Raw genomic sequence first — 18,618 nt, 5'->3', positions numbered from 1 at the left:
ATTGAGAACCATACTTAGGTAGCTCTTGCCCACATGGGTTTTGTGGGTAGTTCATTTCTGTTTAGTGTGTGTTGCACCTGACGGAGCTGTTTCGGTTGTCTCTTTGTTGTTTTGCATTTTAGTGTTCAGTTTCGAATAAACATGACGAACACATACAACGCTGTGCTTTGGTCCTCACCTTCTTCCACCAACGGTCGTTACAGAAGCACAACAAGTTGAGCCCAAAAATGTGATATATGCTGCTGCAGAAATGATGTAATATGCCAGGGAGATATGTATACTGTAGCTAAGAAAGTAATACTAAGTATATGTTTGTAGTAAGCTGTTAGAAGCACATGTGCCTAATAATTGCTGTAATGCGCAGCAAACATTTTTAGGGGGAGTTTGCCCCATGAAGATTTACATACTAAAATTGCTTCTGGACTGCGTGTATTGAGAGTTCTCTGAAGACCATTGGTTCCAGACAGATATACGTAAGAGTATACCCAGCTCGATTTCACCTATTTTTTTTCTCTGATTTGAATGTGAGCATGTAACATGAATCTGTAACTTTTAATATTTCTATCAACATTTCTCCTATAATCCCTGCCTTGTTTCATTCGGAAATATCAAGAATAACTGTTTGACCTTAGGCCCTCTAATCCCCGTTACCTGTGTGTGACTCTGATTCTGTAGCTTATCATATTAGTACATAATTTTGCCATTTTGCCTTAAATCGACATCGTTGCCAGGGAACAGTTGTTGTGGGGGTTACTTTCCTTGCACAAGGGCAGAACGGCAGATTTTTCAACTTGCCGGCCTAGGGATTCATACAAGCAAGCTTTCGGTTACTGTCCCAAAGCTCTAACCAGTAGGCTACTTGCTGTGCATTATAAGGCACTAAAATACCTTATGGCTTCTTGTAAATAGCCAATAAAAATGCTATTTCGACAAAGACAAAGGTAACTCATAGAAAGTGTTACTTGTAAGTGTTACAAAGGCCTGACCCTGAGAGCTTTGTAGTGGAGTCGAGAGGTGAAAATGGAAGCTGACCTGCTGAGAAGTTGGACTGATCTACCATCATTCTCTTTCTTTTTACACAATCCTCTCAGAACCATAAGTGTCAACACAGTCTGAGTGCGGTGGTCACTTCCATGCGCCAAGGCCTGGTAATTCAGCCTGTCACAGTGGGTGTAACCTAGGTTGACAATGCAATCTGGAGCTTTGCAGAACACTTGGAACGTGATGGAATGTGAAACTCCATTCACAAAATCATCAGTGGCTACTTTTACCAATCACTGACTATGCATGTACCATGTGACACCTTTTATTTGGGTTTTATTAGAGTACCATTACAATCCTTCTCCAAATAAGAGACAAATAAGACTTGATTATTTACCTACTCAATATCTGAAATTATCATGCTTATTTGTTATTGACATTGACATATTTCCCTTGTTTTCTCCTATACCATATTTCACACATGTATATACTGTCACGACTTCCACCGAAGTCGGGTCCTCTCCTTGTTCGGGTGGTGCTCGGAGGTCGGCATCGCCGGTCTTCTAGCCATCATCGTTCCACTTTTCATTTTCCATTTGTTTTGTCTTGTTTTCCTCACACTTGGTTTCAATCCCCTCAATCACTTGTGTATTTAACCCCCTGTTCCCCCCCATGTCTTTGTGTGGGATTATTTATTGTTTCATTCATGCACATTAGGCTGGTTGCGCTGGGTTATGTCAACCCGTATTGTATTTTGTGTTCATTGTGCAGTGTATTTTTTGGTTCACCTAAATAAAAGGCTCCGTTTGCTACCCAATATCTGCTCTCTTGCATGACTCCCTTACAGCCATTTACGCATACCTAACATACACAGTTGAAATCGGAAGTTTTACATACACCTTAGCCAAATACATGTAAACTAAATTTTTCACAATTCCTGACATGTAATCCTCGTAAAAAATTCCATGTCTTAGGTCAGTTAGGATCCCCACTTTATTTGAAGAATGTGAAATGTCAGAATAATAATAGAGAGAATAATTTATTTCAGGTTTAATGTGAAATGTGTACTTTAATATGCCTATATGCCTAAGCCTTCTTAACCTGGAATTCAAACAGAATTGTTCAGTTTCACTACTGTTTCAAGATGGTTAAGGTTCCAGGCTTAAAAGGTGACCGTTTGCATTGGCCGTGCAGAATTTACGGTGATATGGACTCTGCAGGAGTCCGGGTATTCATACTTGTGCTTCGCCAAGCAGTGCAGAGCTGTTGTGAAGGAAGTTGTCAAGGAGTTTGTGTTAATGCAGGACCTCCCGCCCTCACCTACCGTCATCCAATCATGTCAATGCGGAGATATACATAGCCCTCTACATTGTTTCAACATTTGAAAGGCGCACTGCGATGAGGTACATTGCTCAATTTGGCCTCTGCGTGCCTCCAGGGGCTTCACAATTGCGTCACACCATCCATAAGGTGCGTCCGACCACATTTTAGGATCAAACGTAAATAGTCTCTTACCCTATCAATGTATTGGAGATGAATTCAGCTTAATTTACATTGAAGAGGTTATGTGTGCTTAGTAGAATAACTTGAAAGAATATGCCTTTATGACACTGTTCAGTTTATAAAAGGAAAGAAAAGTTGTACCAGCTGATAATGTGTATATCGATGAAAACATAGATTAGTGCATTGGTATGTATTTGAAGGACCACCATATTTGTCATAACCTTGTCTGTTCGTGGATGACGCTTGCTTGCAGGACTTGACTGACGGATTTCATTGACTCAAAATTCTAAACAGTGGGAAGGGTGACATTCGACAGCCCCCAACTATTTTCATCTCAGTCAAGGACAAATCATTCAAGTGGATGGGATCAGTCGAGGCAGATTGTTTGTCTTCACTTTCGCGCTGGAGATTACTGCTGGGCTTTTGATTGGTTATTCCTGTGACTGTATGTAAATCGGATCCGGACGCATCCAGTAGGTGGTGGCTTGTGCTTCAGTGGCACCGGAGACGATCCAGAGAGGTTAGACCCGCAGTTTCTAACGGAGCTGTCCACTCCTCTGGTGGTGCTGAACGTCAGAGATTCGTTCTTCGTAGCCTACCCGATGGTTGATGGTATTCGAAAAGGATTTACAGACTTCACGTTTACAAATTTATAGGCTATTGTGTGGATGTCGAGTTACAATCGGAGGATTTGATCGGACCAGTTTGACATATAGTTGTTGTGAACTACTGTTTAAAAAAACAATCTCGTTCGGATTATCCTTCTGGATGGTTTGCGTCTGGACATACAGGTAAAACACAATATACATAGATATTCATAGTGTTTCTTTTGTTAAATAACACAAGTAAAAGGTGGAATGTGAATAGAAAAACAAACCATATTCCACTGAAAGTGCACCTTCCATAAAAGTGTTTCATTTAGCATCGAACTGCAGTTTAATCGACATCAAAGACAAATCCCTCCGTACAACTCTTCTCCATCACCGGAAATATGTCTATCTTATTCAAATCATATATGTATCGGGGTTGGCATTTAGTTTACTTACTTGATAAAGCTAAGCTATGCTTTCTGAACTGTAGGCAATACAACTGCATCAGTTGATGGTAATGAAGTTGCGAGTGGAGTGCATGCTTTTTGTAAGTGCGCTATAAGTGACTGCGCTGCTAGAATGCCGTGATGAGTAGCCTAGTTCTGAAACGAAATCAATATGTTTGGGAATGAATATATATATATATCTCTTTGGGAATGGCAGGGACGCTCCACTCCGGTGCCTAGTATTTAGTATTTAGCGTGTTATTCTTTAGCAGGCTAATCCTTGTTACACTGTTAGCGGCGGAAGGATTACGGGATACTCGAGTTTTTTTCCCACCCGCTCTCTCGCTGCGCGTGACTCGTTTGGCTTTATAGAGACTGCGATGGACATTCATTTTATTTGTAAATTCTCCGCTACTCTGAATGGCTGTGTACTGTATCTTCTCAAGCGTAGATGTAGGACTTTAGTCCCGTTAAGTCTTCAAGTCCGACTGGATAGTGTTATTGATTTGAATAATCTCCTACATTTTTTAAAAACTCTGAAATTGAATTCAAATGGACTATTTGTTTTTAAATGGGTTGATTGGAGAAAATCTAACCAATGTGTTTTTGTATTGTCTGGCAGACCTAATGACCCCTTTACTTCTCTCAGGCCCCTTGCGATCCAAACTTGAAGATAACAGTCGTTAGAAACCTTCCATGTGAGAGGCACCTTGATTCACATTCATCTGAAGGTGCTGAATATGGAGAACTTGCGTTCAACAGTCCCTCAACCAGTTGGGCTATTACTATTCAAGCATCGCCCATGCTGTCCACTCTCCCTGTATCGATTAGATTTTTTTAAACATCAGAGGGGAACAACACCTCTTCTGTCTAAATCCGAGAGAATTTGACACACGCACACGCACACGCACACGTTGACATAAAAATGCTGTTAGCCAAGGCATTGATGGAATCCCCAACACAATTACATTCCTCAGTAGACCGGCATAACCTGCAATAACAACGAAAATGCATATTTTACAATAAAAATGGAGTGACTGATACCCCATAAATCCATTGGAAATGTCACTATATGTAAATGGATAAACGCCGACGTTCTGTACATTACCTTGGAAATAATGGATGACGCAGCGGGACTAGGCGGGGCCAAGTCCTTTTTCTGAGTTTATATTTCCAAGGTAACGTACAGAACCGAGGCGTTTCACCCGCTTATACCAAAGTTGCCAAAGAAAACAATATGAAAGTACACATTTACGCTATCATTTAAAAAAAAGCAAATTCATACTTTCTCATCTTTTTTTTGCTAGAGATGCAACCCAGTCGTTTGTTCGATTAGTTCGATATTCATGGACGCGACCCATTTGTTCGTTATTTATGTTCCGTTGCCATGCTCAGTGGCAACCTAGTGAATCTGGGCCGATTCCGGCTGAGAGTCGGGGCATTTGGATGAGAGTCAGACTCGGCCGACGTCATGTGGCCGGAGTCTGGGCCGCCTTCGGCAGTATTATTTATGGCTACTGCTACTATGAGGGGATTGAGCTCGGGCCGATTCCGGTCTGAGTTGTCTGTCCCAAATGTATTACTTGGAGCTCGGGCCGATTCCGGTGTGTTATCTGGCCCAAATGTATAACTTGGTGTTTTGGCTGATTGTGGTTACTCTCTGGCAGATGATTACACAGGCTTCTTTATATAATTAACATTTCATTACTTATTTATTTTTCCATACTCTGTAATTGCTTTTGTGATCAAAAAAACACAGAAAAACCATTTACATTAAATTCTTTAAGAGTCCTGTTTAAGTAGTATTTTAGTATTTTGATACTTTATGCAGGGAAATTGATTAGCATTACACTTTGTGGATGGGGCCAACTGAGTGGAGCAGCTGTCTAAGACACGGCATCACAGCCAGCACGATACTAGTGCTGGCTGCTACTGGGAGACACATGAAGCGATGCACAATTGGCCCAGCATCGTCCAGGTTAGGGGAGGATTTGGCCGGCCGGGATATCCTTGTCCCATTGTGCTGTAGCGACTCCTGTGGCGGGCCAGGCGAATGATCCCTTGCTTGCTAGCTAGCCAGCTAGCTATGCTAACACGTTCACGATCTCTGCAGCCAGAATAACAGCAAAGTAGCCGTTTCTAGTGACATTCATTTGGATACATCCATAACAATGCCTGATTTTGCCTGACATAGCTAGAAAAGTTTGCCTTCTCGCCAGGACACCCGACAGTGTTCAATACGAGGAGATCGCACTGCATATCAAACACTAGGCTAGAACCCTGCTAAATAGTTTGTCGCTAGCAAACCTGCCAAAATGGCTACCGAATTAAAAAATATCACTTGCTGAAAACAGCTGTTGAAACTAGAAACGTGGGGGGATTTGACAGCATAGCGTCACTTGCATCATGACTGCAACTGTAGGGAGCAGAGAAATTCATGTTCATCACTCACAATGTTACATCATCAGATGCTCCAAAAAGATGTCTCTGCAAAACACAAATCAATAGCTAGCTAGCAAAGTTTTTCCTAGTTGGATCTGCGTTTACAATGTATCCAATTTCGGTTTGTGTTGTTGTTGGTTTAGCTTTCTGTAACTTTGTAGCAAGTATGGTCTGCATGTGTAGGCACATATTGCGTCATGATTGCAAGGTGTCCCGATATCTTTTCCAACGGTCCCGTTATCTGGTTTTAATTCATGTCCATTCTAGATAGCCCTTCTTGCCAATCAGAAATGAGAATTCAACAATGCTGTGGTATAAGAATAATAAGAATATATGATAGCTGGGCCACACTGAATCCCATGCATTACAAACAGACATGAATACTTTATCTGGGCCTGTTAATGCCTGGTTTAATAAACCAACCAAAACTGCAAGCCTCACCATCTGCCACTCCAGGCAGACTCAACCAAATGATTTTGAGCCCAGGTGTGATTACAAAACCTTTCAGCCAAACATTATCCAACTCAGTAGGACATTTTCCATTTGAAAGAGGCATTTTTCACACGTTTTATTTTCCGACCTAAATGTACCCAATTAAATTTGTTTAGCAACAGGTATGAGATTGTGCCGGGGGAAAAGGTTCTCATATTAACGGAACAGCAGGAATTAATGTGCGCTCCGCCTCTCATTACAATGACTTCAAGCACCCTGGGGACCGAATCGACGCGTGCTCATTTGCTAGACAAAGTGGCTTATTTCTTTCTGTCCTATTGTTACAATTTAAAAAGGAAAAACTATCCTAGATCAGCACTTCTATTTTGAAATGTATGAATACAGCCCCTGGAAAATGGATTAAGATTAGATTGAGATTAGAGAGCAGACATAGGTACTCTGGCAATGTGTTGCACATATATTGGTGTTGGAAAGGTAATGGATGAAATATGAATGGAATACCACAGTGTTGGAGTAAACATTTTGTAAATACTTTTATTATACTGTACCCTGATCCTCAATGCTTAATCTGTCTGGGAAACGTGCCAAAGTGTTTAGGTTTGAGGGGTTAGGGGTCAATTGGGAATTTAGCACTTGTTGTGATTGATTGCAGCAGAGTCCTCAGTTCTAGTCATGTCTGGCAAATCTACGTTAGTGAACAGCGTGTTGGGACAGGCGTTTGGGTTTGATTTGGGATTCATCACTATTCATGGCTATAGCTATTTTATGGGCTGTGAGAAATATCTTATCGACTTTGAATGGCTTTGTCTCCATTAGATCTATGATACCAGTGAACACACAGACAGTGGGCTAGTCTAGCCTAATATTGCTAATGTAGCACAAATAGAGGGGTAGCTACAGACGAGGGCGTTTACAATCTTGTTAACATGTTAGCACTTAGCTTAGTGAGTGATTAGGAACCCAATTGTAATAGTATGGTTCAATATTTCTTGTTTTTCATTTAAAGTGCACTTCATTGTGGCACAGCAATGTTATATGCCCATAGTGTGGATGTTTGCCATTTTGTCTGAATCTCAGCCATGGCAAAACACTTTCATTAGTGTAACAGTATCGACATTTTAAAGATACATTACGGATGTAAACGTGATATGTATGATATAGGTGCTCAAGCTGTTTGCTGTGGGCAGTACTGTCACGTGTACTCCCTCTCCGGCCTCTAGGTCATCAGGCTGCTGTCACCATCTTCAAGCGCATCAGCGCCTCACGAAACTCACCTGGACTCCATCCTATCCTTCATTGTCTTCCCTATATCTGTCTCTCCCCTTGGTTCTTTCCTCAGGTGTTATTGACTCAGTTTCATTTCGGTGCGTTGTTTGTGTTTCGTTTTTATTGTTTTGTTTCTTTATTAGAACAGTCACTCCCGGTACTTGCTTCCCGACTCTCAGCCCGCTCGTTATAAGGACCGTGTCTTAACGCTGTGGGGTTGATCCTTCTGGTCTTAAAGACAGATGGTCAGGTCACTTATCTAGTTCATCAACAGGGTGGTTGAGGGTTAACGGGTTATCACAAGCTCGCCCACTGTAGCTGTGTGGTAATCCTGTGTGTACAGCAGAGTGTGTGTGTGTTCATGCCAAAGTATGTGGGGTTACGGGGGTTGAGATCAAAACACTAAGTGTTATTGTCTTTGTGGTTTGCTCTCTGGTTATTATGTGGGAGGAGTCTGCCCATGCATTGCACTTTAATGGACACACAGGTCACAGTTCGCCCCACATCACAGCATTGGCCAAGTGTGGCAACATTGTTCTGGCCCTCCTCAGATAACATCACTGTGTTAATGTAATGTTGTGTAGCGATTGAGGAAAGCCCTGCTTCTATTGCCCTGAGATTTCACATTCATTTCATTGTCCAGTTCTTCAGTTCTTCTCTCAGCTATAGTTATAGAGAGAATGTCATGGGATTTTCTTGTATCTACAGTACAATATTTTAGTGATAATACCTGAGAAGTTGGTGTTTGGAGGATATATTGGCACGGGTGTTGTTAGACCCGAGACGATGTAGAAGCCAATATATCCCCCATAATGCTTCTCAGGCATTATCACTTTTATATAACGGGTTACCACCATATTCAAATAATGATTGACATACAGTGCCTTGCGAAAGTATTCGGCCCCTGGAACTTTGCAACCTTTTGCCACATTTCAGGCTTCAAACATAAAGATATAAAACTGTATTTTTTTGTGAAGAATCAACAACAAGTGGGACACAATCATGAAGTGGAACGACATTTATTGGATATTTCAAACTTTACTAGCTAGCCAACTATGACTAACTTATAGTCACGTCAAAAAGTGCAGCCAGAATAACAGCAAAGTAGCTGCATTTGCATAGGTTTAAGATGTTTTCTAGAGACATTTATTTGGATACATCCATAACAATGAGCTAATGAGGCTCGATTTCACCTGGTATAGAAATGGGCTCACTCTTCAAGACACTGTTGTTCAGAGCAGCTAGCCAACAACACAACTAACACAATCACTTCAATCTGAAGCTGGAAAGACTGCAAACCAACTGCACTTGGTTTCGTTTGACCTTTTTTTCAATTGATATTTCTTTGTATATATCCATAAAAATGATACCAGCGGATTCATGATTTAGAGTGACTGAGAAACGTTGCCTGCTTGTCTGTCTCGTCCTGACTCCCTTCACGTTCATTACTATGGGACAGTTGGAGATCGAATGTCAGAGATACAGACAGCAAGGTTTATACAAATCTCCGCTGTTGAAAACTGAATGTTAGTCTAATGGCAATGTCTAGATTAATTTTATAGTGGTGTAGAAGTTTATAAATTGCTTGGCTGGGCTGATGAGATGGTGGATTGCGCGGTCAAATGGAACAGAGTAAATAGGCATTTTAATATAATAGATTTAGACGGTGGTAACTTGTGGAATAGGCACCGGCTGGAATGCTGTTTTAACCAATCAGCATTCAGGATTAGAACCACCATTGTATAAATGAGCATAGATGATTGCAACGATCCCACTGGAGGCGTGACATACATTCATTCCTTTGATACATGGATTGTTATTGTTCCCAAGGCCAGTGACTGAAAACGTTATTACAGGTGGTTGTCCAAAGCCAGTTGAATAATGCAACACTCTCTGAGGATAAATTGGGTGACATTTGAATAATTAATAGCAAGTCATTGATCACAGTGTAAGACCAAGAAAAGGTAGCCTTGCTAGATCAAAGAAAGACTGCCAGTCTGGTCGTACACTGAGGGGAACACACCTTGTTGGATGTTCTCGAAAATGATTAGCTAGAAACCTTTGAAAAGCGCCTGGGCTTGGAAGTCCCACTGAGAGCAAAGCAGACAGCTAACTTGGAAAACACTGGAGACTCATTACAGTGCAATGAGTGACCGGCTGAACTCTCTTTTACCTCTTAACTCCTACAGGCTATGAGGCAGCCATATTGTTTTTGTCTTTTTTCGCCCACTTGTCACCAATAAAACCCTTTGTCTCTCAAAAAGCAAACCATGGAGAGTTTTATTATTCTAAATGGCTTGTAGTGCATTCATATCCAGTGCCATAAAGTATAATGAGACTTCTAGTGCTTTTATAAAAAAATTGAATTGACGGTAATGCCTTCTGCTGGTGGTGCTGAGAGCTGAGAGACAGTCACTGCTGAGCCTCTCAATCATTGAAATCCCACATTTCATTTTCAAGTGTTTATCTTCTCAGGATATGGACTTCCTAGGATGATTTATAAGGGATTACGTTTTAAGAGTGATTTAGTTCGGAGGGCTTTGTCGCCAGAGTGTTACGTGTTGATGTGATCTAAGCATTCATCTGTGCTGGTTTATTTTAATACATTTGACATTTTAGTAATTTAGCAGACACTCTTATCCAGAACGACATACAATTTCTGCATTCATCTTAAGATAAAGATATGTGGCACAACCACACATCACAGTCATAGTACGTAGATGTTTCCTCAAAGTAGCTATCAGCAAAGTCAGAACTAGTAAGGGGGGAAAAAGTCAAGTACGAGTGTTCGTTTTTATTTTACTTGGAGAATAGACGGTCACTTTAGTTCATGTAAGGATACTGTAAACAGTTCTATTTATCTGTAAGAATGTTTTTGTTTTGTATGTGCAGTTGATAGAAGGCTGGCTTTCTTGACAGGCAGGCAGGCACTCCCCCAACAGACATATATTTAGGGGGAAAGATACAACACACAAAGCATAAGTTCAAAGCTCAATGGGATCACATTTAATTGGGATGGATACCTGAATGAAACCAGATAACAGCCTCATAAAAGGATTTGGGATAATAAATAATTATGATGCAACATGTAGACGACAAATGTACACAAGGGCATAACTCCTCGCTCATTTGTTATCTGGTGGTGTGAGCGTGCTCCGGCGTTATCCACCTGGCTAATTTTTTATCTGGTGGTGCGAGCGTGCGCCGGCGTTATCCGCCTGGCTCATCTGTTATCTGGTGGGGCGAGCGTGTGCCGGTGTTATCCGCCTGGCTAATTTGTTATCTGGTGGTGCGAGCGTGCGCCGGCGTTATCCGCCTGGCTCATCTGTTATCTGGTGGGGCGAGTATGCGCCGGCGTTATCCTCCTGGCTCATCTGTTATCTGGTGGGGCGAGCGTGCACCGGTGTTATCCGCCTGGCTCATCTGTTATCTGGTGGGGCGAGCATGCGCCGGCGTTATCCTCCTGGCTCATCTGTTATCTGGTGGGGCGAGCGTGCACCGGCGTTATCCGCCTGGCTCATCTGTTATCTGGCGGGGCGAGCATGCGCCGGCGTTATCCTCCTGGCTCATCTGTTATCTGGTGGGGCGAGCGTGCGCCGGAGTTATCCGCCTGGCTAATTTGTTATCTGGTGGTGCGAGCGTGCGCCGGCGTTATCCGCCTGGCTCATCTGTTATCTGGTGGGGCGAGCATGCGCCGGCGTTATCCGCCTGGCTCATCTGTTATCTGGTGGGGGCGAGCGTGCTCCGGCGTTATCCACCTGGCTAATTTTTTATCTGGTGGGTGCGAACGTGCGCCGGCGTTATCCGCCTGGCTCATCTGTTATCTGGTGGGGCGAGCATGCGCCGGCGTTATCTGCCTGGCTCATCTGTTATCTGGTGGGGCGAGCGTGCACCGGTGTTATCCGCCTGGCTCATCTGTCATCTGGTGGGGGCGAGCGTGCTCCGGTGTTATCTGCCTGGCTCATCTGTTATCTGGTGGGGGCGAGCATGCGCCGGTGTTATCCGCCTGGCTCATCTGTTATCTGGTGGGGGCGAGCGTGTGCCGGTGTTATCCGCCTGGCATTTGGAAGCTGTGTTCCTTGTGTAATGAGTCAGGGATATTTATCAGCTGTTCGGTGTCCACTTTAGGACACCCTAAGCCCTAGCCCCTCAGAGGGTGAGGCCTTTTTCGTGAAGGTTAAGGCCTTTTAGGACATCCTTGGCCTCAAGCCTCACAGCTAACCCCTCACAAAGGGTGGTGAGAGGGCGAGCGTGCAACGCTGTTCCATCCATCGGGCATTTGGAGGCTTTGTTCCTCACAAGGAGGGGTGAGGCATGAGGCTGGAGGTTGAGGGTGTCCTACATCTGTCCCTAGGCCAGGATTAGTCTTCTGGTTCCTCTCTTATCCTTTTAAGATGGGCACGTGACCAACAGTTTACATGGCTTTGGTCATGTGACCACTGCAAGACTTACTGGAAAGACGTTGATAATTGCCCTCTAGGTAGAGGGGGGGAAAAATAATAAATAAATATGTTTTATTGTCACATACACCAGATACGTTGGTGCAGTAAAATGTGTTGTTTTACAGGGTCAGACATAGTGGTATGGTGTCCCTGGAGCAAATTAGGCATAAGTGCCTTCCTCTAGACCACAACGACAGACTTTTCACCTCGTCGGCTCAGGTATTCAAGCCAGTGACGTTTTGGTTACTGGCCCAACACTCTAACCGCTAGGCTACCTGCCACCCTCAGGGATAGTCTATATGTGTCTATGTCCCCAATTGAAAATAATACTACAGTTTATAATAGAATACTACATTACTTACTATAGAATTCGGTAGTAAACTACAGTATACTGTAGAACACTATACTGCATACTGTAGTATCCCAAGATCATGTGTATTACTTACTATAGAATGTTGTACTATACTGTAGAATACTATAGTAAATACTACTTTATTATCCCCCCAAAAATACACTGTAGTAAATACGGGGTGGCAGCGTAGCCTAGTGGTTAGAGCGTTGGACTAGTAACCTGAAGGTCGCGAGTTCAAACCCCCAAGCTGACAAGGTATGAGGTACAAATCTGTTGTTCTTCCCCTGAACAGGCAGTTAACCCACTGTTCCCAGGCCATCATTGAAAATAAGAATGTGTTCTTAACTGACTTGCCTGGTTAAATAAAGGTAAAAATTTAAAAAAACACTACACTTTTTTAAAAACTATAGTGAATCCTACAGTATTTAATTTGGATATACCCTTCACATTCCCCTCACCCTTATCTCGATTTGTGCAACTCACAAGAGAGAAACATACATGTGAAGTATAGATCATATTGTGTTCCAAACAGGTTATAGAAAGGAGCAGAAACGCTGGGCTTGGAAATGTTACATTTGAGTTCCGTCAGTGTAGTTTTCTTGATGCAATATAAGGGAGGCAACACAAACCACTTAATGCAGTGTCTGATGAAGATCAGAGAAGGATTGTACCTTCGATGTAACGTGGGACCATAACTATTGAGAGTTGTTTCGTCTTCTGCAGCATCAAAACGTTATGATTACACTGTTTAAAACATCCCAGATGTGCCCCCCGTCTTGTTCAGATTACTGACAATCTAAAGGCTGCAACTGGGCCGAATCCGCATTAGTTGTCAGAGAATACGAGTCAGGCTTTGAAAGCAACACATCCCACGAGAGGGACACTATTTCTACCCATAGACTCAAATAAACATCTGTTGTCATGTCCATGGAAATGAATAGTTTCCAAGTAACAATGACATGTCAACATGGAAATGTTCTATTTTACTCCGCAATGCTTTTTATTTTTGGTGTAGACTTCCCATAGGAACCATGCATACATTGCCTAGAGGCTGCAATTTGCAACACATGATCTATCTCGCAAGTATATGGTATGTGGCAAAGTAATTATGCTAAGCAACCATATGAGTTATATATGTTCTGTATGTTCTGACGGGTGGAGTGTGAGGAATATGAAATGAAGGAACAGACAATTTGCAGGTAGGCTAAATGAAATCATTGGGTTTCCGATGTGAAGTAGGTTTGCTGATAGACACACAAGATAAGTATGGGCACCATAATCGGGAAATATACTATTTTTTCCCCCCACATCTGTGAATATCAGTGGGTTTATTGTCTGTCTTCTATGTGTAGGTTGTTAGGAGAGAGAACAAGACACCAAAATAAGCTCAACTCCTGTGAGAGTTACAAAGTTAAGAGCACAGCGGTAGGGCAAAAGGCTCGGTGTTGCTTTGAAACTGAAGGATCTCTCCCATCCTTTTATCTGTGTTAGGCTACAATGCAGTCGGGCAGACGGCAGTAAGAGAAGTGCCACGATAACTTTCGGAAAGAAGACACGGGATCTTGTTTGTGTGGTAGACACACAGCACAGCAGATGTTTCCAATGTGGAAGACGTCTTGGAGACAGACAGCAGTAACTCCAACCCAGAAATTGATCCACACAGAAATACTGCTGAGCATGCTTAAAGAGGTCTGCTTTTGTACCTGGGGGTTTGCATCTGTTTAAATGTCGAAAATATGAGTGTGTAGGAGTAGGAGTGTAGAGCACTGGAACTGGGCAACTTATTTTCCTGGTCAGGTCACATGGTCAAGAAATTCTCTCTAGTCATCACACAAAACACAACTGCACACGTAGATCAACATGTAGTATATGAAGTAAGGTTCACTTAGAAGGCAATCCGCCAGTCAAACAAATGCCATTGCCTCTTTGTATTTAACTAGGCAAGTCAGTTAAGAAGATAGTCTTATTTACAATGACAGCCTACACCGGCCAATTGTGCACCACCCTACGGGACTCCCAATCACAACTGGTTGTGATACAGACTGGATTTGAACCAGGGTGACTGTAGTGACACCTCAGGCATCAAGATGCAGTGCCTTTGACCGCTGCGCCACTCGGGAGCCCAGCTCTTAGTAATGTCGACGGAAGGTAACCTCCCTCTGTGTTTTACAAGTCTCAAACCGCATGTGCCATACCGCCCCTTTCAGTCTCTCTCCCTTTGCTCCCCACGCAAACACCCACTGCTCTGATGCAGCCCCTTTGCTCCCCACGCAAACACCCACTGCTCTGATGCAGTCCCTTTGCTCCCCACGCAAACACCCACTGCTCTGATGCAGCCCCTTTGCTCCCCACGCAAACACCCACTGCTCTGATGCAGTCCCTTTGCTCCCCACGCAAACACCCACTGCTCTGATGCAGCCCCTTTGCTCCCCACGCAAACACCCACTGCTCTGATGCAGCCCCTTTGCTCCCCACGCAAACACCCACTGCTCTGATGCAGCCCCTTTGCTCCCCACGCAAACACCCACTGCTCTGATGCAGCCCCTTTGCTCCCCACGCAAACACCCACTGCTCTGATGCAGCCCCTTTGCTCCCCACGCAAACACCCACTGCTCTGATGCAGCCCCTTTGCTCCCCACGCAAACACCCACTGCTCTGATGCAGCCCCTTTGCTCCCCACGCAAACACCCACTGCTCTGATGCAGCCCCTTTGCTCCCCACGCAAACACCCACTGCTCTGATGCAGCCCCTTTGCTCCCCACGCAAACACCCACTGCTCTGATGCAGCCCCTTTGCTCCCCACGCAAACACCCACTGCTCTGATGCAGCCCCTTTGCTCCCCACCCAACCACCCATTGCTCTGATGCAACCCCTTTGCTCCCCACGCAAACACCCACTGCTCTGATGCAGCCCCTTTGCTCCCCACGCAAACACCCACTGCTCTGATGCAGCCCCTTTGCTCCCCACGCAAACACCCACTGCTCTGATGCAGCCCCTTTGCTCCCCACGCAAACACCCACTGCTCTGATGCAGCCCCTTTGCTCCCCACGCAAACACCCACTGCTCTGATGCAGCCCCTTTGCTCCCCACACAAACACCCACTGCTCTGATGCAGCCCCTTTGCTCCCCACGCAAACACCCACTGCTCTGATGCAGCCCCTTTGCTCCCCACACACACACCCACTGCTCTGATGCAGCCCCTTTGCTCCCCACGCAAACACCCACTGCTCTGAAGCCTTGCGATGCTGTCTCTCAAATGCAGCCCCCTTGGTTGATTTAAAAGCAGATGTGGGTTTTACTTGAAAAGGTTTGCACTTCGTTTGCCATCTTTGTGGAAGAAATCAAATGTTAATGAAGTTGGGACAGCTGTACTTTCATTGGGCATAAAAAGAAACATAAATGATCTTATTCAAACCCAAGCCCTCTAACAAATGTATTGGTTCAGTCAGTAATACACTTGATATTATACTGCACAAACCAGTGTCGTACAGCGAGAATGATCCATACTGCCATGATGATTCATTTAATATATCAATGAATCCTCTAACCAGCAACCACAGTGTTACCATATCATCACTAAGTTATGAGTATCAAGGGATATACAGGCTTCTGCAACATATTATGACATTGGTGGCAGATGAAGTGAGTCTCCCCCACAATAATTTATTATTATCATTGTATATTGATGTATGTTCTCCACTGCAAAACATGACAGTAGGAAAATAAATATACATTCACAATGATATGCTTCAGTCTATGACACAAGATCCAAAATAAATGCCGTTCCATTTAACAATTCGACACCAGTGGGAAACAATAGATTTTGATGCCACTGGCAGATCTAGACCTGGGTTCAAATACTATTTAAATCTTTCATATACTTTTAGCGTTTTCTTTAGCCTGCCTGGAGTGTCATATGGGTGGGGTTTACACTGGCTACTGTTCTAGTGGTTCCATTGCACCAGACAAGCTCAGTCAAGCCCAACTAATGTATTCAAAATGATCTCACATAGTATTTGAACCCAGATCTGCTCTGTCCTCAAACAACAGAGAAAGAGTGGCATCGTCAGCACAGGGACCAGCAAGTGCAGAGGAAGCCAACAAGTCACAGGCACACAGTATGAACACTTCCTTGTCTTACTACAGCCGATTTTGGTGACACATTGTTTTTGTGAATTTGACCCTTCACCTATGGGAACAAGCATTGCCAGTGTTGTCGAGATATGTCTACTACTCAGAGCAACCGGAGAGCGGGGTCACACCCACGGTGTCAGTTGTCCTACGCTTGCAGTGTGAGGAGGACTTTAAAGCAGAAAAAGGAGAGGCGGAATTGTAGACCGGTAACTCCAACGCGTGTTGTCTTTCCATGTTTCCCGCATTATCTGGGCCACAGAAATAGCTTTTTAAGGAAATGATGACTGTTTCTCAATGATAATATATAATAATAATAATATGTTTGTTTAATTGGCGCCGTGCCAAGGTCGAACTTGTTTTCACACCGTGTAATGGATAATTGAAGGAGAGTTATATTCAGTGTGGCGTTATTGCTTTAATAGATAGGAGCCCTTTTCCAGTGTGATGTATTCACTGCCACTATACCTTATGCAAATAGCATTTGGATGTAACTGATGAAAAGGATTGAATTAAGCCATACTTTCTGTCTCACAGTTGAGTTGATTGTATTGGAAGTTGTACTGCTGTACAGCTACCTAATTAATGTTTAATTAATGCAAATCACCGCCTTAATGATCCTAATACATTGACTCCTTTGCCTTCCTTTATCTTTACTTTCTCTTGATGCCCATTTCCATTTAATTGATTCCAAAGCAGATCTGATCTTTTTTTGCTGATTGTGAGGCACTTATTGATAGCATTAGTTTAAACCAACGACAGATTTGTAGTGTCCATTGTCTACGCTAATAGCCCCTTGGTTAATGTATGGTCTCAGCCCCCCAACTGATATTGAACTGCAGCCACGTTGAAGGGTTCTGCCGAACTGCTCACTATTTTTTTGAATTTTTTTGTTGTTGACAGGAACAGACCAATGAGGACATCCAGATGGTGCTCGCTGGCGTTCTTGTTGGGAGTGGTCTCCCTCGGAGTGGGAGTCATTGAGGGGAGACCGGGCAAGGAGGAGGGATTCGGTCCGCCACCTTATCGACCTGTCATGAGGTTCCGACATAAGGTATTGATTTCCTTCCTCTTCCATTAGCCTTTTCGTAACAAGAGATCTCTGCAGCGTTGCCAATTATGAAGCTAATCACAATGGAGTTTTCCCAGAGTGCATTGAGCAACTTTGTTAAAAAAAAAAAAATTGGGCTCACAAAAATACAGTGATTTATTACTAGTGTTTTGCCAAGGAGACTTGAGCATCAAGTTAACATAACATAACATTTTGAAATTTAGGGGAGGAGAAGGGGAAGTTATCAGAGGGGGCATTAATGCTAAAAGTGAATTGCCTTTTTAGAAAAACGTACAAGTTGAAAGTGTAATTGAACATTTATCGTCTCGACAGCGCAGGCCTAGCTCTGCAAGCACAATCAGATTCCAAGAAAAAAGTATTACCAAAGCACTAACAAGCTTTCTCTCTCCCCCACTCTCTCTTTCATACTTACAACGACGAGGGTTGTGCGATATCCATATTACGCAATAGATCAATTATGTCCAATTGTAATGGATTATACTTTGGCAAAGGAAACCGTTTGATGGGCACACGCACGCTCTTTTGTCTGCAGGCATTTGTGTGTGTGTGTGTGTGTTTCCCCCGAACACACATTTACTGTAAATCCCCCATGCATTGGAATACACTCTCCTCAGCCTCTCTGTAAGCACAGAGATAAAAACTTGCCCATTGATTTCCATATTATACCCCATTACTTTGAGCCAGTCTTCTGCCATCTCCAAATAGAGACTTTATCCTTTTTCTGCTTAGAGATTCTTTCAATTAGCTTAATTCATGTTGGCATGTGAATAAAAAAAAGAGAAACAATGGTCATTTTAAGCCCAGGATCAGTGTTGATTATGACATTGTGTTAGAGAGAACAAGAGTAAGAGAGAGAGAGAGAGAGAGAGAGAGAGAGAGAGAGCGAGAGAGAGAGAGAGAGAGAGAGAGAGAAGTAGGAGGACAGATGGTGTGAACAGAA

General features: G+C 43.4%; 1 protein-coding gene across 3 annotated transcripts in view; it reads left to right on the top strand.

Annotated features, from left to right (window-relative positions):
- Positions 1–2,383: 2,383 nt before the first annotated feature.
- The window catches only part of LOC118363600 (follistatin-related protein 5-like), a 172,845-nt gene continuing 156,610 nt past the window's right edge, over positions 2,384–18,618 (top strand). Inside the window, exons 1-2 of one of the 3 annotated variants that reach the window (XM_052488424.1) lie at positions 2,384–2,451; positions 17,510–17,660. In XM_052488424.1, the coding sequence (XP_052344384.1) occupies positions 17,520–17,660 (141 nt within the window). In that variant the 5' untranslated portion in view covers positions 2,384–2,451; positions 17,510–17,519. Of the gene's footprint in view, positions 2,452–2,871; positions 3,276–17,509; positions 17,661–18,618 lie in introns of those variants that run through there. The other 2 variants (XM_052488422.1, XM_052488423.1) reach the window with 2 other exon arrangements.

Source organism: Oncorhynchus keta, chromosome 30, assembly GCF_023373465.1.
Source record: "Oncorhynchus keta strain PuntledgeMale-10-30-2019 chromosome 30, Oket_V2, whole genome shotgun sequence".
NCBI lineage: Eukaryota > Metazoa > Chordata > Actinopteri > Salmoniformes > Salmonidae > Oncorhynchus > Oncorhynchus keta.
The sequence above is the reverse complement of the archived record's forward strand: the minus strand, read 5'-3'. Positions and strand labels throughout refer to the sequence as shown.